This window comes from Microcaecilia unicolor, chromosome 1 (genome assembly GCF_901765095.1).
Source record: "Microcaecilia unicolor chromosome 1, aMicUni1.1, whole genome shotgun sequence".
NCBI lineage: Eukaryota > Metazoa > Chordata > Amphibia > Gymnophiona > Siphonopidae > Microcaecilia > Microcaecilia unicolor.
Genome location: NC_044031.1, coordinates 40,837,376 through 40,864,264, shown reverse-complemented (window position 1 = coordinate 40,864,264; position 26,889 = coordinate 40,837,376). Strand labels below are relative to the sequence as shown.

General features: G+C 47.9%; 1 protein-coding gene across 1 annotated transcript in view; it reads right to left on the bottom strand.

Annotated features, from left to right (window-relative positions):
• Positions 1-1,703: 1,703 nt before the first annotated feature.
• LOC115465488 (zinc finger protein 777-like) overlaps positions 1,704-26,889 on the bottom strand; it is a 36,554-nt gene continuing 11,368 nt past the window's right edge. The window contains exons 3-4 of the mRNA XM_030195986.1: positions 18,830-19,630; positions 1,704-3,075 (exon numbers count right to left, since the gene is read on the bottom strand). Coding sequence (XP_030051846.1) covers positions 2,291-3,075; positions 18,830-19,630 — 1,586 coding nt within the window. The 3' untranslated portion in view covers positions 1,704-2,290. The remainder of the gene's footprint in view (positions 3,076-18,829; positions 19,631-26,889) is intronic.

Here is a 26,889-nt window from a genome sequence, read left to right as displayed (position 1 = left end):
AACATGAACATTCATATCCACCATTTTAGTGCCAATGAATGTCCGGCATTTTCAGAGATTGAATATTGCCCCGTTTTTTTTGCTAGTTTAGTATTCAGGGAGAACAGCAACCACCGTTTGGCTCATCCCCCAAATCCCTCCAGTAAAGCACTGCTCAATCCAAGCTCCTTTCCATGACCTGGACGTTTCAGGAGCAGGTGTAAATACTAACATCCAGGTTTGTGGACGTGAGCATCATTTGCCCTTCTGAAATCAGCAACAGTTGGGGCATGGATATCGAAGTGTCAGCCACTCCCCAATCCCACCCAAAATATGCCTAGAACAATCCCCCTTGAGTTTTGGGCATTCTGTGGGTTTGGACGGCCACAACCCAGCATTATAAAATCGGCATTTGCACATCCCTGCACATCCCTGCATTATGGACATCTAAAACATGATAGGAATTCTAAAATAAACAACTTTATTAGTAAACAGGTGCCACAATACATAAATAGGATGTATGGTGATAATCCATAGTATTGCAGTACTGTCTTTTAGTAAAGGAATTTAACAGGGATGTAGAAACAGCTGCTGAAGGACAGTGTCCACTATTGGTTTTAATGGCTGGGATGTCTGCCCATGGGCACTGCTTGGCTTGTGAAAGAAATTAAGCATGGCTCCAGAGCCCGAGGTAAGGGGGCACATTTTAGCCCCCCCCCCCCCCCCATTTTGACCTCCCCACCGTCACCACCACCTTTGACCCCCTCCCACCAACCCTTTCGACCCCCTCTTCCCGCCGCCGCCAACCCTCCGCCGCCATCGAGTACCTTTGCTGGAGGGGGTCCCCAACCCCCGCCAGCCGAAGTCCTCTTCTCCGGCGTGGCTGCATTGCTGATCAGCAAGGGCAGGCTTCTGTTTCTGTGAGTCTGACATCCCACACGCACAAGGGCAGGCTTCTGTTTCTATGAGTCTGACGTCCTGCACGTCAGACTCACAGAAACAGAAGCCTGCCCTTGTACGTGCAGGACATCAGACTCACAGAAGCCTGCCCTTGCAGATCAGCAATGCGGCCGCGCAGGCTTCTGTTTCTGTGAGTCTGACGTCCTGCATATCAGACTCACAGAAACAGAAGCCTGCCCTTGTACATGCAGGACACCAGACTCACAGAAACAGAAGCCTGCCCTTGCAGATCAGCAACGCGGCCGCACTGGAGAAGAGGACTTCAGCTGACGGGGGTTGGGGACCCCCGTCAGCAAAGGTACCCGATGGTGGTGGCGGCGGGGGGGGGGGGGGTCGAAGGGGTTGGCGGCGGGGGGGGGGGGGGTCCAGGGCCAAATCTACGGGGTCCAAGCCCCCGTGGCCCCACGTAGCTACGCCCCTGGTGCACGCTAATTTGACCACATGGCCAAACTGCGCACACAACTTAATTAACAAGCCTATCAGCGCCGATAATTGGTACTTAACAAATTAGCGGTACTAATTGGCTTTAATTAGAATTTACGCAACTTTCTAGGCATATTCTACAACATGGTGCATGTAAATTCTAATGTGCGCCGCCCAAAAGGGACTGTGGCCATGGGCGCGTAGAATGGGCGGGTTGTAGACATTTCAAAAAAATTACGTGCACTATTACGGAATGCACCTGCTCTATGACTAAGTTAGGTGCAGGTATTTAGGCCTGGTTTTAGGTGGCCTAAATTTTAGTTGAAAGAACGGCGCATGAGCATATTCTATAAACTACGCCTAAATTTAGGCGTAGTTTATAGCAACGATTTTTAAGGTGCCATTTATAAAATCTGGCACTGTATGCGCCACTTGGACCACTACTTCCCCAAACACTTCTACATGTGGGTTAAATAAAAATACGCATCTTCCCGTCACAGTGTGTACTTTTTTGAGAGGCCTATCACATATGAAAAATCCATTATACAATTATCCTCATAGTGTACACACAATTTACAGTGGAGCTACCTTGCTACGTTTTTCTGTAACCAGGCCTTCAGCCATCTGCACACAGGAACAGAACGTGTAGCAGTCTATTGTTTCGTGCTACCCAATCCACAATCATCTGCTTTGCCCTTTTGTCTAAGCTGGCTATGCAGTTATCAATCTCTCATCTCTAGGGTTAAGTTCTTCTTGCTTTAGCTATTTGTATGTCAAGTTTCGATCTACATGTGGTTGCTGAACTTGTAGCGGGAAATGCAAAAAAAATGAGTTCAACTAAGATGTCTGACTGCAGCTTCTACTACCCTCAGTATCTCTCCTTGTGGACCCCTTGGTATATTCTAAACTGTAATTTTTTCCCTTTGGTTTAGTATCGCCAACGAGTCTTATTTTGCTGATACCATAACAGAAATGAACCTATATATGGGTCACATTTTCCTTCCATATGGCTCTCCTCATGTCGTCTTAGAGATAAAAAGTCAAAAAAGCATTTACAACACTCAGTACATAAAAACCGGTGATCTTTTGGGTGACTTTCCACTGACAAACGTGCGATCTCTTCCTGTTTCTCCACACTTGTTAGGACCACGGAGCTTTTATTACACTCAGTAGATAACATTTTTTTCTCTTCTGAGAGGCTGTCTATATCTTTTTTCAAGTGTGAGTTTTCTTTGTGTCTTTTAAGCGATGATAACCAAACAAAGTTTCTATTACACTCAGTACAAGTAAATGGTTTTTTTCCAACATACATCCGTTGATGCATTACTAACTGTATTTTCTTATTAAACGCTTTATTGTATTTGCTGCACGTAAACGTTCTTTCCCCATTGCATCTTGGATGGGGCAACGTAGCAGGGTCTTTCTGTGAAAAGGTTGTGCCACGCTCGGTGCACAGGTATAGTTTTTGGTTTCCTAGGTTTGCCTGAGGTTTGCTGGTGTTTGTCTCATTTATGTAAGTGAAGTTTTCTTCAGAGCTTCTCCTTCCGTTATGTGATTCAAATTCACACCCGCCTTCCACTCCAGCAACTAATCCATGGGAAAATGTTTCTTTGTCTGGAAGCATCTCATGGGGTTCTTCTTCTTCCTCTTCCTCCTCCTCTTCTTCTTCAAAACCTTCATCTAGGTTTATAACTGTACTTTTGCGTTCATTATCTGTTTAAGAAAAAAAAAGTCCAGAGGTTATTTCATACTTTGCGGTTACGGAAAAAGGCCTAAGTTCAACAGCCAAAGCCTCATTCTCGTGTATGCAGCAAGTGTTTAACCAGGCTCTCTGTTGTACAAGGGACATTTCACACAATTGTTATAACCACAGACCCCATTTCTTGCAGTAACTTAAGGGTGGATTCTGTTGCAAAAGTTAGAAAATTCTATGGCATAATAAACATTCAAATATCTATATAAATAATTCTCACCTCAAACATTCTGAAGCTCACTCTGTGGCAGGGAAACACTGAAGCCCTGCACTGTTGGTAGGCTAGGTTGTCAGCACCACTCACTGTCACTCATGCACCACTCACTGTCACTCATAGACCCGCCCTCAGCCACGCCCCCTCCGCACATAATTCGCAACCCCAACGTTCTAATGAAGCTGCAACTTCCGAGGTGGCATAGGTCGGAATTTTTCCCCATGAGTGTCTGCCCCACCCTCGCGTCACAACGTGATGACGTCGAGGGTGGGGCTATGACACTCAGCGAATCGCATCGCAGCACCCACTACTCAACCCTCCAGCACAGATCGCCGCGCTCCCCCCTTCCTCCGTCCGACGTCAGCTGTTTTGTTTTTCAACAGACATGCGGAGGGGGTAGTTTTCCTTCCTCTGGCGGACGGCCGTTAAATGGAAACTGCAACTATCTGGAGGACCAGGTGAGATTGGGTGCTGTGAGAACTCACGCTGCCCCACCCCCATTTCTATTTTTCTCTTGCCTGCGTTTGGCGCTCATACAGCAACAAAATGGCCGACAACATCCGAGCCCTATGACGTCGCTGTCACACCGAGCCAGCCCGTAGCGAGGACTGATCCCTCAGTCAAAGGGCACGAATTCTCTAGCCTGCCCTGAACGTTACCTGCCAGGACCAGCGCAGAAAACCTTGCTTTCGCCCGTTTCATTTCTGTCTGAAACGGGCCTTTTGTATTAGTATGTATATAAATAAAGTGGTTCTATGACCTTTCTTCTGTGCCCAGATCACTTATTGTTCTTTTTTAGGGGACAGCAGATCTAATGATCAGTACTGGGATAGAGAACAGGGGTAGGAGAGAAGACTTGGGGGAGGGGGGAGGGAGAAGAAAAGAAAAAGCAAATGTGATGAGGAAACAGCAAATGTGCTAAACAAATACTTCTGTTCAGTGTTCACAGAATAAAATCTAGGAGAAGAACCAAGATTGGCTGGCAAAGGTACATATGAGCATGGAGTGGATTTTCCACCATTCTCAGAAGAGGGTATTTATGAACAACTTGAAAATTTGATGGTAGGTAAAGCCATGGGACCAGATGGGATCCATCCCAGGATATTGAGGGAGCCCAGAGAGGTTTTGGCGGTTCCTCTTAAAAATTTGTTTAATAGATCTCTGGAGATGGGAGAGGTTCCAAGGAATTGCAGAAGAGCAGATATGGTTCCTCTTCAAAGAGAAGAAGCTGGAAATTACGGACTGGTAAGCCTCACTTCGGTTACTAGAAAAGTAATGGAAGCGATGCTGAAGGAAAGGATAGTGAATTTCCTGGAATCCAATAAGTTACAAGATCCGAAACAACATGGTTTTACCAAAGGTAAATTGAGCTAAACGAATCTGATTGAATTCTTTGACTGGGTGACCAGAGAACTAACTGGATCGAGGATGTGCCCTAGCTATAATCTACTTAGATTTCAGCAAAGCCTTTGACACCCCCAAATCACTAATGTTGAAACACATACCAAGAATTATAGATGGAAAGCGATGGCCACAAATGCTCGTAGTCTAGGCAATAAAGATCATGACCTTCAAGCCCTGATGTTGAAGGCAGACTTATATGTTGTTGCAATCACGAAGACGTGGCTCAACGGTTCCCACGAATGGGATGCAAGCATACCAGGCTATAATCTATTTAGGAAGGATAGAAAGGGTCGTAAAGGTGGAAGAGTAGCTCTGTATGTGAGGAATGATATGGCGACTGACCTGGGGAAAGGAAGAAGCGATATGGATCACCTTAAAAAGAGATCATAGAACCTCTGTCCACGTGGGTGTTATCTACAGACCCCCAACACAATTAGAGGAACTAGATAAAGATCTGATCGCAGATATTCAAAAATTAGGAAAGAAAAAAGAGGTTCTCTTGTTGGGAGATTTCAATCTGCCGGATGTAGATTGGAAGGTTCCGTCTGCCAAATCAGAAAGAAGTAGAGAGATCGTGGATGCTTTCCAAAGTGCTCTGCTCAGACAAATGGTGATGGAACCCACGAGGGAGGGAGCGATGCTGGATCTGGTGCTCACAAATGGGGATAGTGTGTCAAATGTCCGAGTGGGTGCACACCTGGGAAGCAGTAACCATCAAACGGTTTGGTTTGATATAACAGCTGAAGTGGAGGGCAGCCACTCTAAACTCAAAGTCCTGGATTTCAAGCATGCTGACTTTAGTAAAATGGGGGAATACCTGAGGAAAGAGCTGATGGGCTGGGAGGACGTACAAGAAGTGGAAGGACAGTGGTCCAGGCTGAAAGAAGTAATAAATAGGGCCACAGACTTTTATGTAAGGAGAGTAAATAAAAGCAAGAGAAAAAGGAAACCGATATGGTTCTCCAAGCAAGTGGCTGAGAAAATAAAGGCTAAAGAGTTAGTGTTCCAGAAATATAGAAAATCTCAAGAAGAGGAACACGGGGAGGAATACCGGATGAAACTGAAAGAAGCCAAGAGAGAGGTACGTCTGGCGAAGGCGCAAGCGGAAGAACAAATGGTTAGAAATATAAGGAGGGGCGACAAAAATTTCTTCAGGTATATTAGTGAAAGGAAAATGACTAAAAAGGGAATTGTGAGACTAAAAGATACAGCGAACCACTATGTAGATAATGATGAAGAAGGTAAAATTATGTATAATCATACCTGATAATTTTCTTTCCATTAATCATAGCTGATCAATCCATAGACTGGTGGGTTGTGTCCATCTACCAGCAGGTGGAGATAGAGAGCAAACTTTTGCCTCCCTATATGTGGTCATATGCTGCCGGAAACTCCTCAGTATGTCGATATCAAAGCTCCATCCGCAGGACTCAGCACTTAGAGAATTACACCCACGAAGGGACACTCTGCCCAGCTCACCACCGCCGAAACGGGGGAGGGGAATTAACCCAGCTCATCCCCACACAAGTGGGGGAGGGGAATCCGTCCAGCTCATCCCCGCGGAGCGGGGGAGGGACACCACACCCGCCGATGCGGGGGGATCTGGCTTATCCTGCAACCGCAACCGCGGGAGGAGCTGACTGACCCTAACACCGCCGAAGCGGGAGGGGTACAAAGCTGCCCTACAGCCGCACGAAGCGGGAGGGAGTGCCGGCAGAATTTTAAGTCTCAATCCAGCCCCGTAAAACGGAGGGGAGAGGAATGCAGCAGCTCACTGTAACACAAACTCGTCTTAACTCTTGAAGAATCCAAGTGAAAAAACTTGAACACGAAGTCTTTCTGAAGTAACTGAAGACTAAACTTGAACCTGAAATGCAACCAGAATAAAAACAGTACAGATATCTGGGAGGGGCTATGGATTGATCAGCTATGATTAATGGAAAGAAAATTATCAGGTATGATTATACATAATTTTACCTTCCATATCATCATGCTGATCAATCCATAGACTGGTGGGATGTACCGAAGCAGTACTCACCCAGGGCGGGACATTGAAGTCCCTGACCTCAATACTGAAGCTCCAAACCGGGCCTCCGCCCGTGCAGCCACAGTCAAACGGTAATGCTTGGAGAATGTATGAGCCGAAGCCCAAGTTGCCGCCTTGCATATCTCTTCCAAGGAGACGGATCCGGCCTCTGCCATCGAGGCCGCCTGAGCTCTCGTGGAGTGAGCCTTCAGCTGGATAGGCGGCACCTTCCCCGCGGCCACATAAGCCGCTGCAATGGCTTCCTTGACCCATCTTGCCACTGTAGGCTTAGCAGCCTGCAGACCCTTACGAGGACCTGCAAACAGGACAAACAGATGATCCGATTTCCGGAAATCATTGGTCACTTCCAAGTATCTGATGATGACTCGTCTCACATCCAGATATTTAAGAGCAGAGTACTCCTCTGGGTAGTCCTCCCTACGAAAGGAAGGGAGACAGAGCTGCTGATTCACATGGAAGCGAGAAACAATCTTGGGCAGGAAGGAAGGCACTGTGCGAATAGACACTCCTGCCTCAGTGAACTGCAGAAAAGGCTCTCGACATGAGAGCGCCTGGAGCTCGGAAACTCTTCTGGCTGAAGTGATAGCCACCAAAAAGACTGCTTTCAACGTCAGGTCTTTCAGAGATGCCCTCGACAAGGGTTCAAAAGGCGGCTTCTGCAATGCTCTTAGTACCAGATTGAGATTCCACGCAGGCACCACTGAGTGCAGAGGAGGGCGCAGGTGATTAACTCCCTTGAGAAAGCGCACCACATCTGGCTGTGAAGCCAGGGAAGCACCCTTCAGGCGGCCCCTGAAGCAAGCCAGAGCCGCTACCTGGACTTTAAGGGAACTGAGCGACAGGCCTTTCTCCAGACCTTCTTGCAGGAACGCCAACACTGAAGAAATTGGAGCAGTGAAGGGAGAAAGTGAGCCTGCTTCACACCACGCTGCAAAGATACGCCAAACCCTGGCGTAAGCAGTAGAAGTAGAGCGCTTCCTCGCTCTCAGCATAGTGGCGATGACCTTGTCTGAGAAGCCCTTCTTCCTCAGACGCTGCCGCTCAATAGCCAGGCCGTAAGACCAAAGGGGGAGGGATCCTCCATCACCACGGGACCCTGATGTAACAGGCCCTGCTCCACTGGCAGCCGCAGAGGATCGTCGACTGAGAGCCTGATCAAGTCCGCATACCAGGGACGCCTGGGCCAATCCGGACCCACCAGGATTACCCTGCCGGGATGCTTTGCCACCCGGTCTAGCACCCTGCCCAACATGGGCCAGGGCGGGAACACATAGAGAAGCTCTTGTGTCGGCCACTGTTGGAGAAGAGCATCTACTCCCAGGGATCGAGGGTCCCATCCTCTGCTGAAAAAGCGCGGCACTTGGCAATTGGCCGATGACGCCATCAGATCTAGGCTCGGCTGGCCCCAGCGCTTCGTGATGTCCAAGAACGCCTGAGCAGATAGCTGCCACTCTCCGGGCTCCAAGGTATGGCGACTGAGAAAGTCCGCCTTGACATTCATGACTCCGGCAATGTGGGCCGCTGAAAGCTGCTCCAGGTTCGCTTCCGCCCACTGGCAAAGATTCATAGCCTCCTTGGCTAGAGGGGCGCTCTTGGTACCTCCCTGGCGGTTGACATAGGCCACAGCCGTGGCATTGTCCGACAGGACCCGTACAGGCTTCAACACCAGTGCCGGGATGAACTCCAAAAGCGCCAACCGAATGGCTCTGAGTTCCAGGAGGTTGATAGACCACTTTGCCTCTGCAGGAGACCAGAGCCCCTGCGCTGTCCTTCCCAAGCAGTGGGCTCCCCAGCCCGACAACGAGGCGTCCGTCGTGACGACAATCCACTCTGGGGTCACCAGAGGCATTCCCGCAGACAACTTGTCTGTCTGCATCCACCAGCTCAGCGCCCTGCACACTGCTGGGTCCAAGGGAAGGCGCACAGCATAATCCTCCGACATCGGAGTCCAGCGCTGCAGTAAAGAGTGTTGAAGTGGTCTCATATGAGCCCTGGCCCAGGGCACAACTTCAATCGTGGCCGTCATAGAGCCCAACAGCTGCACATAGTCCCAAGCCCGAAGGGGAGAGGCTACTAGGAACTGGTCCACCTGAGCCTGAAGTTTGACAATCCGATTGTCTGGCAGGAACACTCTGCCCACTTGGGTGTCGAATCGAACTCCCAGGTACTCCAGGGACTGAGTCGGGCGCAGCTGGCTCTTCTCCCAGTTGATGATCCATCCCAGGGAGCTCAAAAGAGCAACTACCCGGTCCACAGCTTTGCCGCACTCTGCATAAGAGGGGGCTCGGATCAACCAGTCGTCCAGATAAGGATGGACTTGTACCCCTTCCTTTCGTAGGAAGGCCGCGATGACCACCATTACTTTGGAAAAGGTCCGCGGAGCAGTAGCCAACCCGAAAGGGAGGGCTCTGAACTGGAAGTGTCGTCCCAGGACTGCAAAACGCAGAAAGCGTTGATGAGGAGGCCAGATGGGAATATGCAGGTACGCTTCCTTGATGTCCAAGGATGCCAGGAACTCTCCTGCCTTCACTGCCGCTATAACAGAGCGGAGAGTCTCCATGCGAAAGTGCCGCACTTTCAAGGCCCGATTGACCCCTTTGAGGTCGAGGATAGGCCGGACAGAACCTCCTTTCTTTGGTACCACAAAGTAAATGGAGTAACGTCCCTTGCCAAGCTGACTTTCTGGCACCGGAACGACCGCGCCCAGGCGGATCAGATTGTCCAAGGTCTGCTGCACTGCCACAGCTTTGACCGGAGACTTGCAGGGAGAGAGTACAAACCCGTCTTTTAAGGGTCGGCAGAACTCTAGTTTGTAGCCGTCTCTGATGACTTCCAGCACCCACGCGTCTGAAGTTATTGTGGTCCACTCGCCCAGAAATGAGGACAGCCGTCCTCCAATCTGCACTGGGGCGTGGACCAAGACCCCGTCATTGGGTACGAGACCCTGGGGGAGGACCGGAGGGAGCACCTCCGGGACGGCGGTCTCTGCGAAAGGAATGCTGCTTGGGGGAGAAATTCCTCTTGAAGGAAGAGGGGGCAGAGAAACCCGACCTGCCCGGGCGGTACCGACGGGCTTCCTGCAACCGTCCTCTGGAGGTACCGGGACGAGTACTAGCCCGAGCCCTGACCTCTGGTAATTTCTTGCCCTTAGACGTGCCGAGATCGGTCACGATTTTGTCCAGCTCGACCCCAAAGAGCAGCTTGCCTTTAAAAGGCAACCTAGCCAGGCGGGATTTAGAGGCGTGGTCAGCAGACCAATGTTTCAGCCAAAGCCACCGCCGCGCAGAGATTGTCTGAGCCATGCCTTTCGCTGAGGCCCTCAAGACATCATACAGCAAGTCTGCCAAATAGGCTAAGCCCGATTCCAGGGCCGGCCAATCAGCCCTCAAGGAATGATCCAAGGGGGAAGCCCGCTGCACCATAGTCAGGCACGCCCTGGCCACATAGGAGCCGCAAACTGAGGCCTGCAAACTTAAAGCAGCCGCCTCAAAGGACGACCTTAAGGCCGCCTCCAATCTTCTGTCTTGGGCGTCCTTTAGGGCCGTGCCACCTTCCACCGGCAACGCCGTTTTCTTAGTCACCGCAGTGATTAAAGAATCCACGGTAGGCCACAGATAGGCCTCATGTTCACTCACAGCCAAAGGATAGAGGCGGGACATAGCCCTAGCCACTTTAAGGCTCGCTTCTGGGACATCCCATTGAGCCGAAATTAAGGTGTGCATGGCATCATGCACGTGGAAGGTTCTAAGCGGGCGCTTCGTCCCCAGCATAATGGCAGAGCCAACAGGGGCTGAGGGAGAGACGTCCTCCGGAGAGGAAATCTTCAAAGTGTCCATGGCCTGTAACAACAGGTTGGGCAAATCCTCTGGGCTAAAAAGCTGCGCTGCAGAGGGGTCATCCGCTCCATCCAAGCGGGGATCCGTCTCCTCCAAGGAATCCGCAAAGGACCGTTGGGAGACCTCAGACACGCTGCCCTCATCTACATCGGAGGAGACAAATTCCTCCAAGGCCTGGGAATCAACCCGAGGGCGTTTACCTCTGGGAACCTCAACCTCTTTACCAGACGAGGGAGCAGGGGCAGCGTTGTGCATGAGGAAGGCCTGATGCAGCAGCAAAACAAACTCGGGGGAGAAACCCCCCAGACTGTGCACTTCCGCAGCCTGGGCAACAGCCCTAGACGCACCCTCAACCGGCGCTCGCAATAGCGGGGGAGAGACATGCTGCGCATCCAAAATGGCGTCCGGCGCGAAACTCCGCGAAGGAGCCGCGCGGGAAGAACGGCTCTTAACTTTAGCCGCTTCTGTGCCGTCGCCCAAATTAAGGGCGTTCATGGCATTAATGTCTCCAACCTCAAGGGCGGCCCAAGAAGAAGCCGTCCGAGCCGCGTGGCCGGCCAAGATGGCGGAGGCGAGGAGCGGGGGATGGGCGTTTATGGCGGGGAAAAACCGCCACGCCGGAGGAAGGACCGGGACATTCATCGGTCACGAAACTGTCACCCAACAAGGGCGAATCAGGCTTTAAGACCCCCGCATCCCCTCTAGAAGCGCTCAAGCGACCCGGGGAGTGACCCTTTGCGCCCTCGCCCTCCGACGCCATATGCCACGAGGAGAAGAATCGGGGAACCCCCTGCCCGCTATAAAAAGGTAAAAATTACCTGCTGTCCGCTCCGAGTTGTAACGACCTGGTGTCCCAGTGAGTAGCTGCAATAGACGCTTAAATAAACGTCGAAATAAACGCCTTTAAGGATGTTCAAAATTTTTTTTTTTTTTTTTTCAACGGAGCCAGCGGGAGGGGGGAGAAAAGGAGGGACCTGGCACCACCAGGTTTGCACTTGCTCAAAAGAGCCCTCAACCCCAGGCACTCAACAAAACCTAAAGATTAGGCTTGGAGGCCTAGCCAGAGCTGCTGCTGTGTGTGACCACCACCTGCTGAGATAGAGAACATACTGAGGAGTTTCCGGCAGCACATGACCACATATAGGGAGGCAAAAGTTTGCTCTCTATCTCCACCTGCTGGTAGATGGACACAACCCACCAGTCTATGGATTGATCAGCATGATGATATGGAAAAAGTCAATTTGCTAAATAGATACTTTTGTTCTGTTTTCACTGAAGAAAATCCTGGAGAAGGACCGCGAGGGACTGGCAAAAGTACACCTGAGAATAGAATGGATATAGCACCGTTCACGGAAGAGAGTGTGTATCAACAACTTGGAAAGCTAAAGGTGGACAAAGCCACGGGACCGGACAAGATCCACCCCAGAATATTGAGGGAGTTCAGAGATGTTCTGGCGGGTCCTCTTAAAGATTTGTTTAATAAATCCTTGGAGACGGGAGAGGTTCCGAGGGATTGGAGAATGGCGGAGGTGGTCCCTCTTCACAAAAGTGGTGATAGGGAAGAAGCTGGAAACTACAGGCCGGTAAGCCTCACTTCAGTTATTGGAAAAGTAATGGAAGCGATGCTGAAGGAAAGGATAGTGAATTTCCTGGAAGCCAATAAGTTGCAAGATCCGAGACAACATGGTTTTACCAGAGGGAAATCGTGCCAAACGAATCTCATTGAATTCTTTGATTGGGTAACTGGAGAATTGAATCATCGACATGCTATAGATGTAATCTATTACATTTTAGCAAAGCTTTTGACACAGTTCCCCACAGGAGGCTCTTAAATAAACTAGATGGGCTGAAGATAGGTCCCGAAGTGGTGAACTGGATTAGGAACTGGTTGACGGACAGACGACAGAGGGTGGTGGTAAATGGAGTTCGCTCGGAGGAGGGAAAGGTGAGTAATGGAGTGCCTCAGGGATCGGTGCTGGGGCCGATTCTGTTCAATATATTTGTGAGTGACATTGCCAAAGGGTTAGAAGGTAAAGTTTGCCTATTTGCTGATGATACTAAGATTTGCAACAGAGTGGACACCCAGGAGGGAGTGGAAAGCATGACAAAAGAACCGATTGAGGAAGCTAGAAGAATGGTCTAAGGTTTGACAATTAAAATTCAATGCGAAGAAATGCAAAGTGATGCATTTAGGGAGTAGAAACCCACGAGAGACTTATGTGTTAGGCGGTAAGAGTCTGATAGGTACTGAGGGGGAGAGGGATCTTGTTAGTTAGTTAGTTAGTTAGTTAGTGGGTTGTTAGTATCCGAGGATCTGAAGGCGACGAAACAGTGTGACAAGGCGGTGGCCGTAGCAAGAAGGTTGCTAGGCTGTATAGAGAGAGGTGTGATCAGCAGAAGAAAGGAAGTGTTGATGCCCCTGTACAAGTCGTTGGTCAGGCCCCACCTGGAGTATTGTGTTCAGTTTTGGAGGCCGTACCTTGCGAAGGATGTTAAAAAAATGGAAGCGGTGCAAAGAAAAGCTACGAGAATGGTATGGGATTTGCATTCCAAGACGTATGAGCAGAGACTTGCTGACCTGAACATGTATACCCTGGAGGAAAGGAGGAACAGGGGTGATATGATACAGACGTTCAAATACTTGAAAGGTATTAATCTGCAAACAAATCTTTTCCGGAGATGGGAAGGCGGTAGAACGAGAGGACATGAAATGAGATTGAAGGGGGGCAGACTCAGGAAAGATGTCAGAAAGTATTTTTTCACGGAGAGGGTGGTGGATGCTTGCAATGCCCTCCCGCGGGAGGTGGTGGAGATGAAAACGGTAACGGAATTCAAACATGCGTGGGATATGCATAAAGGAATCCTGTGCAGTAGGAATGGATCCTCAGAAGCTTAGCCGAAATTGGATGGCGGTGCAGGTGGGGGAAGAGGGGTTGGTGGTTGGGAGGCGAGGATAGTGGATTGCAGACTTATACGGTCTGTGCCAGAGCCAGTGATGGGAGGCGGGACTGGTGGTTGGGAGGCGGGAAATACTGCTGGGCAGACTTGTACGGTCTGTGCCCTGAAAAAGGCAGGTACAAATCAAGGTAAGGTATACACATAAGAGTTTATCTTGTTGGGCAGACTGGATGGACCATGCAGGTCTTTTTCTGCCGTCATCTACTATGTTACTTTGACACGGTTCCTCATAGGAGGCTCTTGAATAAACTTGACAGGATGCAGTTAGGATCCAAAGTGGTGAACTGGATTAGGAACTGATTGATAGACAGACACCAGTGGGTGGTGGTTAATGGAATGTAATGGGAGGAAAGAAAGGTGAGTAGTGGAGTGCCTCAAGGATCGGTGCTGGGGCCAATTCTGTTCAATATATTTGTGAGCGACATTGCCAAAGGGTTAGAAGGTAAAATTTGCTTTTTTACGGATGATACCAAAACTTGTAACAGAGTGGACACCCCAGAGGGAGTGGAAAACATGAAAAAAGATCTGCAAAAGTTAGAAGAATGGTCTGGCAATTAAAATTCAATACAAAGAAATGCAGAGTGATGCTCTAAGGGAGCTGTTTGTGCTAGGAGGTGAGAGGCTGATATGCACAGATTTTTTGTGTATGGTGTACAGCGCTGCGTATGCCTTGTAGCGCTATAGAAATGATAAGTAGTAGTAGTAGTAGTTAGGGAGAGGGACCTTGTGGTGATAGTATCTGATGATCTGAAGGTGAGGAAGCAGTTTGACAAGGCAGTGGCCTTAGCCAGAAGAATGTAACATAGTAACAAAGTAGATGACGGCAGAAAAAGACCTGCACGGTCCATCCAGTCTGCCCATCGAGATAAACTCATATGTGCTACTTTTTGTGTATACCTTACCTTGTATCTGCCATTTTCAGGGCACAGACTGTAGAAATCTTGCCCAGCACTAGCCCCACCTCCCAAACACCAGCCCCGCCTCCCAATCTCGGCTAAGCTTCTGAGGATCCATTCCTTCTGAACAGGATTCCTTTATGTTTATCCCACGCATGTTTGAATTCCGTTACCGTTTTCATCTCCACCACCTCCCGCGGGAGGGCATTCCAAGTATCCATCACTCTCTCTGTGAAAAAACACTTCCTGACATTTTTCTTGAGTCTGCCCCCCTTCAATCTCATTTCATGTCCTCTAGTTTTACCGCCTCCCCATCTACGGAAAAGGTTCATTTGCGGATTAATACCTTTCAAATATTTGAATGTCTGTATCATATCATCCCTGTTTCTCCTTTCCTCCAGGGTATACATGTTCAGGTCAGCAAGCCTCTCCTCATACGTCTTGTAACACAAATTCCGTAGCTTTTCTTTGCATCGCTTCAATTCTTTTTACATCCTTAGCAAGATACGGCCTCCAAAACTGAACACAATTCTCCAGGTGGGGCCTCACCAACCACATTAAAACCTCTTTTCTTCTGCTGGTCACACCTCTCTCTATACAGCCTAGCAACCTTCTAGCTACGGCCACTGCCTTGTCACACTGTTTTGCCGCCTTCAGATCCTCAGATACTATCACCCCAAGATCCCTCTCCCCGTCCGTACCTATCAGACTCTCCCCGCCTAACACATATGTCTCCCGTGGATTTCTACTAAGCTGCTAGGCTGTATAGGGAGGTGTAAACAGCAGAAGACAGGAGGTGTTGATGCCCTGTACAAGTCGTTGGTGAGGCCCCACCTGGAGTATTATGTTCAGTTTTGGAGCCCGTATCTTGCTAAGAACATAAAAAGACTTGAAGTAGTCCAGAGGAAGGTGACAAAAATGGTATGGGGCTTGCGCCAAAAGATGTATAAGAAGAGATTGGAAGACCTGAATATGTATACCCTAGAGGCAGTGGTGTGCTGGAGCAGGCTCTCACAGGCTCTCGAGAGCCGTTTGTTAAGTTTTTAAGAATTTTGGGAGCCGGTTCTCCATGGCTACTTTAACAAATGGATCCCAAAATGTGGGCTTGGGCCCCTCGTGAATTCTCTTTTACTTTGCTGGCGAGAGAGAGCCCCCTGTTAACAATTTACCAGCACACCCCTGCCTAGAGGAGAGGAGGGACAGGTGAGATATGATACAGACATTTAGATACTTGAAAGGTATTAATATAGAAACAAATACTTTCCAGAGACGGGAAACTGGTAAGACTCGAGGTTGCGGGATGGTAGACTTCGGAATAATGTCAGGAAATTCTTTTTCACAGAGAGAGTGGTTGATGCCTAGAATACCCTCCTGAGGGAGGTAGTAGAGAAACAAACATTGACAGAATTCAAAAAGACGTAGGATAAACACAGAGGACCTTTAATTAGAAAATGAATGGTACAAAAAAACTCCAAAACCTAAATGGCTGCATGTGTGTTTGAATGCAGAGTGGCACTTTAGATGGTTAATCTGGCTGTGAAAAACTAAGACCAGTGCTGGGCAGGTTTGTATGGTCTGGGTCCTGTATATGGCAATCCAGTTTAGGATGGCCTGGAGAGGGCTTCGACAAACTCCAGTAATTCTGAACATGAGGACAGTGCTGGGCAGACTTTTCCAGTCTGTGTCCCGCAATTGACAAGACAGATTTGGATAGGCTTAAGTGGGCTTCAACAGCAACGTCAGTAGTTGGAAACTGGCTGGGTGGACTTCAACGGTCTACGTCCAAGAAATACCAAAGAGAAACATTTATACCACATTTACTGTTGGTCTAATCATGACTATCATGATTTGTGTCTGTTGGGCAGACTGGATGGACCGTTCATGTCTTTATCTACCGTCATTTACTATGTTACTATGTAAGAAATTAGAAGAGAGGTGGACAAATGATTTCAGAGGAGAGGGAAAGAAGGATAGAAGATAGTGGTGATGAGGGATCAAGAGTAAAGGAATCAAGAATGGAGGGGAGAATGAGTAAAGGTAGGTTGAGGATCAGAACTAAAAACATAAGTGTTGCCATACTGGGACAGACGGAAGGTCCATCAAGCTCAGTATCCTGTTTCCAACAGTGGCCAATCCAGGTCACAAGTACCTGCAAGATCCCAAAACAGTACAATTCATTTTATGCTGCTTATCCTAGAAATATACACAACACGCTGCTAGTGGAACAAATGGTGCTTAGTGCTGAACATTTGTTATTTTGTAAGGGGACGTCTCATAAAATGACTCAGGCACTATGTATCGCTCAACTGGTGAGCCTGTAGTACGTGCCGCTTTATAATCGACTGCCCCCAACCACCGTGTGTGCACAAACCAACTATGTCTTGTGTGCTATCCTTAATATTATTTCAACACTTTTTTTTTTTTAACTTATATCTTACTAATGTCTACTCGTGTGCACTACGCTGCCAGTTCAATAACTGCGTTTAAATTACAGCACTTTTTGTTAAAACTAGAAGGATCAAACAGGTCACAGGAAGTAGCTGGTCTCCTTCCTCAGAGAGAACAGTGAGACCCAAAGACTACAATTCCCAGCAGGCCTTGAGGGAGACACAGGATAGAGCCGGGAGAAGTTCTCCACGCTACCAGTCCCAGAATGCTAAGGGGAGGGAGGAGGATCTAAAGAGGATTAATCGGGTGGATGAGGGGCAGCTGGAGGAGGGGATTGTAGAAACGCCTATGGATTGGCAACCGGTGGAGAGTGGGGGTGGAGAGAGAACAGAGATCATGGAAGAGGAGCCTATGGATATTTCTGCTCTGGCTCGAGTCAAAGGTAGAGGGCTAAAAGGGCTGATGGTAGCTTGGTTCTCGGGTCTAATGAAGGTAGGGAAAAGGTGGCTTACGTCAGTAGTGACTTAATAAAGGAAGGTTTCAACCTGGGTCAACTGGGGGTGGAGTGAAGAAAGGGGTTGAAGCTCAACAAGCCGTATAGTATAGATTTGGGCTGTGTTAAAAGAAAATAAGGGAAAACCAGAGAACTAGAATTAGATTGTAAGCTCCTTGGAGCAGGGACTGTCCTTTTTTGTTAATCTGTACAGCGCTGCGTAACCCTAGTAGTGCTCTAGAAATGTTAAGTAGTAGTAGTAGTAGTTGTTTAATCTGTGTTGGAAATAAGTGTGCTCTCTTTAACTGGACCAAGGTTAAGAAACTGGGGAGAAGGGGGGTGGGAGAGTACGGCTACCCTGCTACCCTCTCGGGAGGGGTGGGGGAAGAGGAGAAAAGAGAAAGACAGGCTGGGAGAAGGGACTGTCCCAGTCTGGAAGCTGGATATAATTTGGGATGTAGTATGAACTCTGTGAAATGCTGAGAGACTCGCCCCACTGTGGAACTACTGTCTCAGGCAGTGGGGTAAAAACTAGGGGAGAGCAACTGGGGAGGGTCCCAGGGAGAGACCAATGCCTGGACAGCAAGACCAGGCAGCGGCCTAGGTTGGGCTGGGCGTTGAAATGGGACTAAAGCCAAGGAAGGAGAATAGGCATATCTAACAACCCCGGGGCTTGGCCGAGGAAAAGACTGCAAGTCACATGGGATTTGGGGAAGAATTACAGAGCATTGTGGAATACAACCCGCCCTGTACCCTGTGGATTACAGCTGGTATACATTTCTTCAAACATACAATACACAAACCATGTGTTAACTGCATTCAAATATCATGATACAGTTAGCTGTGCATTATCTCCATGTAAACATAAAGGGACCCTTTTACCAAAATGCGGCAAAAGGAGGCCTGCGCTGGCGTCAGAGCGTGTTTTTGATGCGTGCCGAGGCCCCCTTTTACCACAGCAAGTAAAAGGCAGGTCTTTCCTTTTTTTTTTTTTTTTAAGAAATTTGCCGCGTAGCCATTTCGGGGGGGGGGGGGGGGGGAGGGGAGCCCTTGCTGCCACCCACTGAGGTGGTGGTAAGGGCTCCCGCACTAACCCGGCGGAAACTGGGCAGCGTGCAGCACCGCTCGATTACCGCCGGGTACACACCAGCGCTACAAAAATTAATATATTTCCGTAGCGCCGGATATGAGGGCGCGCTAGGGGTGGGAAGTACCGCCGGGCCGCTGCGGTAGCCCGGCAGTATTTACTTTTTAGCGAGCGGTAAGCCCGCGTCGGGCTTAAGGCTGTTTTTTAAAAAGGGGTCCCCAATGCAGGAATTAACATGCGCTAATTGTCAGTGTCCCACGTTAATTGATTAGCACAGCTTAATAGATAGGCCCCTTTATGTAAAATAAATCCCAAATGCAATGTGCCTTCATTGGACAACCATTATTCTGCTACCATAAGTGTCCAACTGTAATTGCTTCTCATCGCCTACCTGGTACAGGACTCTCTCTTCTTGCCCAATCAGGATGTGCCACAACACGCAGTTCTTTCTCCGGTTCAAGACCAAAGGAAAACACAGATGTGATAACTGGAAGATCTGCGCTTGAATCAGGATCATTTTCCTGCATTTCAGAGCTAAACTGACCGTTGCAACTTTGCGGCTCATCCTCTCCCTTACCGAGGAATGAAAATAAGGATGCTATAACTGGAAGGTCCGCGTCTAGATTGGGGTTATTTTCCTGTGCCTCGCAGACAAATTGATCGCTGCACTGTGGTTCACCTTCTTCTTGTTCAAGGAATGAAAATACAGAGGTGATAACTGGAAGATCTAAGCTGGGACTGGGGCTACTTTCCCTGGCCTCGGAGGCGGACGGATCACTGCAGTACACCTCATCCTCTTCCTTACCGTGGATTGAAAATACCGATGTGATAACTGGAAAGTCAGGGCAAGGACTACGGCTATTTTCTATGGCCTCAGGGACAGACGGATCACTGCAGTGCACCTCATCTTGCTCTTTACCGTGGATTGAAAATACCGATGTGATAACTGGCAGATCTATGCCGGGGCTGGGACTGGAACTATTTTCCCAGGCCTCAGGGTCACATCGATCCCTGCAGCTTTGCAGCTCATCCTCTTTATTCTGGATTGAAAACACAGATGTGATAACGGGAAAGTCTGTGCTAGGACTGGCGGTACTTTCCCTTGTCTCAGAGACGAACTGATCACTGCAGCTCTGCACCTTGTTCTCTTCTTTAATCCTCGATAAAACATCAGGAGTAGCAGCTGTGCAGCCTGGTATACAAAAATGCAAAGACGTTGTTAATTCAAAATGCAAATTTTTTACTATTGGCAATGCATAATGTAAAAATCAACATTAAAAACAATCCATCTACAACATGACTGAATGGAATCTGACTTTTACCCAGTTAGCATGGCCAGCCACAGTCTGGGGGGACCCTTTTACCAAGACGCGTAAGCATTTATGCGCGCAAAATGGAGTTACTGCCCGGCTACCGTGTGGCTTTTGCGGTAATTTAATTTTTGGCGAGCGTCCAATACAAGCGTCAGAAAAATAACTTTTAGTTTGGGACGCGCGCCAAGTGGCATTTGACGTGCGTAGCTCATTACTGCCCGGTTACCGCGTGAAACTTTACCACAAGGTCAATGGCTGGCGGTAAGGTCTCAGACCCAAAATGGACGCACGGCAATTTTCATTTTGCTGCACGTCCATTTTCAGCAGAAATTTTTAAAAGGCATTTTTTACAGGTGCACTGAAAAATGATTCTGCGTGCGCCCAAAATACGCGTTTATGTTACCGCAGGCCATTTTTCAGCGCGCCTTTGTAAAAGGGCCCCTGAATGCAGATTCTAAGATTTTCTATCGTTAAGCTTGTCACGAAGTCCAAAACAAACCATTTTTCCTCGAAACACACAGCTTTACAGTAGTTCTTTACAGATGATATAATGTTAACAGCAAGAAATGCTATTGTTTTTCGAGGACACTACAAAAACCCCCCAGGGGACATTGGGGAACTCACATTGAATGAGCGGGGTCTGGTAACAGGATCCAGATAAGTGGGCTCATGTCTGTTTCCTTCACTTTGCGGTGGATAAGAGTTAATGAAGTAACCAAAAGTTGTGCTTCACTCGTTATTAAAAGTTTATCTGATGCCTCCTTGAGGCTTTCGGTTGAACCAGAACAGTAGTGGTAATCCCACAGGAAGTTTTTGTAGTGTTTAGTTAGATATTGGCACCTATTTACCTTTTTGATAAATTGAAAAATTTGGATGAGTGTGCAATGAGGTGGGAGGCAGGGATAGTGCTGGGCAGACTTATACGGTCTGTGCCAGAGCTGGTGGTTGGGAGGCGGGGATAGGGCTGGGCAGACTTATACGGTCTGTGCCAGAGTCGGTGGTGGGGAGGCGGGGATAGGGCTGGGCAGACTTATACGGTCTGTGCCAGAGTCGGTGGTGGGAGGCAGGGTTGGTGGTTGGGAGGCGGGGATAGGGCTGGGCAGACTTATACGGTCTGTGCCAGAGTTGGTGGTGGGAGGCAGGGTTGGTGGTTGGGAGGCGGGGATAGGGCTGGCCAGACTTATACGGTCTGTGCCCTGAAGAGGACAGTACAAATAAAAAAGTAGCACATATGAATTTATCTTCTTGGGCAGACTGGATGGACCGTGCAGGTCTTTTTCTGCCATCATCTACTATGTTACTATGATAGAGCTTCTCATGTGAGCCGCTTTTATGACAGTGTGACTCACTGAAGTAGTGCTCGGCTGAAGGTTCAGCCTATACTGAACTCCCCTTTTTTCACCCCTTATAAATTATCAATTATAAATGATAAAATAAAAAAAATAATAAACCACAAAACAATTGAGTTTCTACTACTGTTCTGTCAGAAGTTTATCGAGGCCTTATACATATTTGGGGATTGACTCCTTTGCTTGTTGCATTGTTTTTCAAGGGCCAGGCAAGAGTTTTGGGATCAGAAGTAGCTGTCACTCTAGTCCAGGGGTTCTCAACTACTACTACTTATCATTTCTATAGCGCTACAAGGCTCAGTCCTCCAGACACACCTAGCCAGTCAAAACTACACTGGCTTCCTCTCAAAGAACGTATCACGTTCAAGATATGCACCCTAGTTCATAAAATCATTCACAGAGACGCCCCGGCCTACATGTCAGACCTTATCGATCTGCCACCCAGGAACACTAAAAGATCAGCTCGCACATGCGTCCAACTTTTCCTACACGAGTACGCAGTTGTGGAATGCACTGCCACTCAACTTAAAAACAATCTTTGAACGAACCCAACTTTCGTAAATCTCTAAAGACACATCTCTTCAACAAGGCTTACACCAACGATCAATAACTAAAACTGTAACATATCACCACTCTACCCCTATTCTGAATGATTTCTCACTAGATCTGTCTGCTTAATTCAATTATGACATCCATGTTTCTATGTAATACCTGTTGTATCCTTACCAGGGGCATATCTGAGGTTCAGCGGTAGGGGGGGCAGGGGCTAGAGTGAGGGGGCACATTACAGCACCCCCCGGCCGCCGCCGCCGCCCCCCCCACCGCCGTCAACCCTCCCCCCTACCGCCGTTAACCCTCCCTCCCTCCCCCGCCTACCGCCGTCACCTACCCCCGAGGTCCGCTTCCTCCTGCCGGCTTTTTAAAATATTGCTTCAGCTGGCGGGGGACCCCAACCCCCCGCCAGCCCAGCCGCGGTCTTCTTTAACTTCTTCATCCTCGTCGTGCTGTGAAAGCTGCATGCATCCTTAGTTCCAGTTGGACGGAGTCTGACATCGACATCAGACTTCGTCCAACTGGAACTAAGGATGCATGCAGCTTTCACAGCATGACGAGGATGAAGAAGTTAAAGAAGACCACGGCTGGGCTGGCGGGGGGGGGGGGGGGGGGGGGTTGGGGTCCCCCGCCAGCTGAAGCAATATTTTAAAAAGCCGGCAGGAGGAAGCGGACCTCGGGGGTAGGTGACGACGGTAGGCGGGGGAGGGAGGGTTAACAGCGATAGGGGAGTCTGGGGCGAAATCTGCGGGGGCTCAGGCCCCTGTGGCCCCACGCAGATACGCCCCTGATCCTTACCCTGGAATGGCGAATGCCATAACAGAACATTGTAAGCCACATCGAGCCTGCAAATAGGTGGGAAAATGTGGGATACAAATGCAACAAATAAATAAATACATCTGCTTTGCCCAGATGCACTCTATGCAAATTTATCTCATATATATTCATTGTTCACTTAGGGGCCCATTTACTAAGCTGCGTCGGCTCGTCAAATTTGACTTACCGCCCGGCTACCACGTGGCCCTTGCGGTAATTTCATTTTTGACGCGCGTCCACAACGCGTGCCGGAAAATAATTTTTATTTTCTGGCGCGCGGCAGAAATCGGGCAGTAGTCGTCATTCTACACCAATTTTTATTTTGCCGCACATCCATTTTTGGTAAAAAATGTTAAAAAGGCCTTTTTTATAGGTGCGCTGAAAAATGGATCTGTGCGCGCGCCCCCCAAAACACGCACTTACACTAGTGTAGCCCATTTTTCAGCAAACCTTAGTAAAAGGGCCCCTAAATTAGGTAAAATTATTCCACTGTGGTTATACCCACTAAATATTATAATTCACTATAACCATATAATTCCTAAAAATTCTTTATTCGATAACAAACGTATTCAAATAAATATTTAAAAGATGAAAACCATCTCATCTCTTTTCTCTGTCATCACAAAATACTCATTCATCATTCTTTCATTCTACCTGTATCCTTCACACAATACCACACAATCTACTTATTGGAATTATATACTCTTGATTATAAGTATGAGTTGAAATACCAGGAGTGGAGGAGTGGCCTAGTGGTTAGAGTGGTGGACTTTGGTCCTGGGGAACTGAGGAACTGAGTTCGATTCCCACTTCAGGCACAGGCAGCTCCTTGTGACTCTGGGCAAGTCACTTAACCCTCCATTGCCCCATGTAAGCCGCATCGAGCCTGCCATGAGTGGGAAAGCACGGGGTACAAATATAACAAAAATAAATATCCTTTTAACTATCCTTTAGCAATGACAATATTATTAACAATTGGCAGTCTTTTGTACCGACAGCGTTTTTCTGAGCGAATAGACACTGCCTACGCTAGAAGCATTGTATCCTGACTGTTTTGGTCAAAGCTATATCTCTAGGAAAGTCACAATCAGGATTTTCTGACCCCTGTAGGCCGAAATACGGCCCGTGTCTTGTCAATCTCATAATAAAAAGGACATTGTTTATCTCAATCCTAAAGGCCCAGTGTTGCTTCTTTTTTGTTTCTAACAATAATGTTAACAATAATAGGAGTGGCCTAATGGTTAGCGCAGGGGGCTTTGATCCTGGCAACCTGGGTTCAATTCCCACTGCAGCTCCTTGTGACCTTGGGCAGTCACTTAGGAGTCCTTTTACTAAGCCACGTAAGCGTTTACGCGCGCCAGACGCGTGCCAAAATGGAGTTACCACCTGACTACTGCGCAGCTCTTGTGGTAATTTCATTTTTGGCGCGCATCCGAAAAATATTTTTTATTTTCCGGCGCACGTAATGGACGCGTGCCAAGTGGTATTTGGTGCATGTAGGTCATTACTGCTCGGTTACTGCGTCAGTCTTTACCGCCAGGTCAATGGCTGGCGGTAGACACAAAATGGACACGTGGCACTTTTCGGCAAAAAAAAAAAAGCCTTTTTTACAGGCACACTAAAAAATGGATCGGCATGCACCCATAACCCGCACCTACACTACCGCAAGCCATTTTTCAGCGCGCCTTTGTAAAAGGACCTCTTAATCCTCCATTACCCCAGATACAAAAAAAATTTAGGTGCCCTAGGTTAAGGCGCAGAATTGTACTTTTTAGATGCTAATTTGTCGTCTTTGTGAAACTGGCAGCCTACTTTTGAAGACTATAAATTGTAACGCTGTACACTGGCGAGAAAACTATGCGAGACATTATCATCTGAGTACATAAGTGTTGCCATACTGGAACAGACCAAAGGTCCATCAAGTCCAGCATCCTGTTTCCAACAGTGGCCAATCCAGGTCACAAATACCTGGCAAGATCCCAAAAAAGTACAAAACATTCTATACTGCTTATCCCAGAAATAGTGGATTTTCACCAAGTCCATTTAATAATGGTCTACGGACTTTTCCCTTAGGAAGCTGTCCAAGCCTTTTTTAAACTCCGCTAAGCTAACTGCCTTTACCACATTCTCTGGTAACGAATTCCAGAGCAAGTGCTGCCAGTTTCACACAGAAAACAAATTAGCGTCTTAAGTACACTCTCTTTTTATTTTTATGACTTTTAGCACATCATATGTTTGATAGTTTATGTTCATGTATATTAGGAGCCCTTTTACTAAGTCACGTAAGCGTCTACACGCGCCCAACGCATGCCAAAATGGAGTTACTGCCCGACTACCGAATGGCTCTTGCAGTAATTTCATTTTTGGCGCGCGTCCGATAAATATTTCTTATTTTCAGGTGTGCGTAACGGATGCGCGCCAAGTGGAATTTGATGCGAACAGGTCATTACCGCCCGGATTCTTTACCGCTAGGTCAATGGCTGGCGGTAAGGTCTCAGACCCAAAGTGGACGCGTGGCAATTTTGATTTTGCCGCATGCCCATTTTCAGCAAAAAAAAAAAAAAGAGGCCTTTTTTACAGGCGTGCTAAAAAATGGTTCCGCCCGCGCGCCCAAAACCCGCACCTACACTACCGTAAGCCATTTTTCAGCGCGCCTTTGTAAAAGGACCCCTTAAAGTTTTGATGTTTTTGTAACTATCGAACATTTTTGGAGGCTGAAGGTTTTTTGACCTATGATTATAGTCTGACCGTATACAATGCTAAATGGATATATACTTAAATCTGAGCCTTAGCATCATTGATAACGGTTATTTACTACTACTACTACTACTACTACTTATCACTTCTACAGCGCTACAAGGCATATGCAGCGCTGTACACCATACATGAAAAGACAGTCCCTGCTCAAAGAGCTCACAATCTAAATAGGACAGGCAAACAGACAGAACAATTAAGAGGTAAGGAAAATAAAGAGGTGGGGATGAAAAGGGTACAGGGCAAGTGAGTAGGTCTTTTCCTCCTTAGTTTTGTGAGAAACATTGTAAGACAAGTCAATATAAGGATAATAAATGAATTCAATAATTCCTGCAATTCTCCATGAGTACACCAGTGTGCATTTTAGATAATCGTTATTACCAGCAACATCTACATAAGTACATAAGTGTTGCCATACTGGGACATACTGCCTGCTTTTGACACTGTTGATCACAGCCTACTCCTTGATACGCTGTCCTCACTTGGATTTCAGGGCTCTGTTCTTTCCTGGTTTTCTTCTTCTCTCTCCCAGCGTACCTTTAGTGTATACTCTAGTGGATCCTCCTCCACTTCTATCCCACTGTCAGTTGGTGTATCTCAGGGATCTGTCCTGGGACCTCTTCTTTTCTCCATCTATACTTCTTCCCTTGGTACTCTGATCTCATCCCATGGTTTTCAGTATCATCTCTATGCTGATGACTCCCAGATCTACCTCTCCACACCCGAAATCTCAGCAGGAATCCAGGCCAAAGTATCAGCCTGCCTGTCTGACATTGCTGCCTGGATGTCTCAGCGCCATCTGAAACTAAACATGACCAAGACTGAGCTTCTCATCTTTTCCCCTAAACCAACCTCTCCTCCTCCCCCATTCTCTATTTCTGTGGATAACACTCTCATCCTTCCTGTCTCATAAGCTCGTAACCTTGGGGTCATCTTCAACTCTTCCCTCTCCTTCTCTGCACATATTCAGCAGACTGCTAAAACCTGTCGTTTCTTTCTCTATAATATCAGCAAAATTCGCCCTTTCCTTTCTGAGCACACTACCAGAACCCTCATCCACACTCTTATCACCTCTCGCTTAGACTATTGCAACTTGCTTCTCACAGGTCTCCCATTTAGCCATCTCTCTCCTCTTCAATCTGTTCAAAATTCTGCTGCACGACTAATATTCCGCCAGGGTCGTTACGCTCATATTAGCCCTCTCCTCAAGTCACTTCACTGGCTTCCTATCCGTTCCCGTATACAGTTCAAACTCCTCTTATTGACCTATAAGTGCATTCACTCTGCAGCTCCTCAGTAACTCTCCACTCTCATCTCTCCCTACATTCCTCCCAGGGAACTCCGTTCACTGGGTAAATCTCTCTTATCTGCACCCTTCTCCTCCACTGCTAACTCCAGACTCTGTTCCTTTTATCTTGCTGCACCATATGCCTGGAATAGACTTCCTGAGCCGGTACGTCAAGCTCCATCTCTGGCAGTCTTCAAATCTAAGCTAAAAGCCCACCTTTTTGTTGCAGATTTAACTCCTAACCCTTATTCACTTGTTCAGAACCCTTATTTTATCATCCTCACTTTAATATTCCCTTATCTCTTGTTTGTTCTGTCTGTCTGTCCTAATTAGATTGTAAGCTCTGTCGAGCAGGGACTGTCTCTTCATGTTCAAGTGT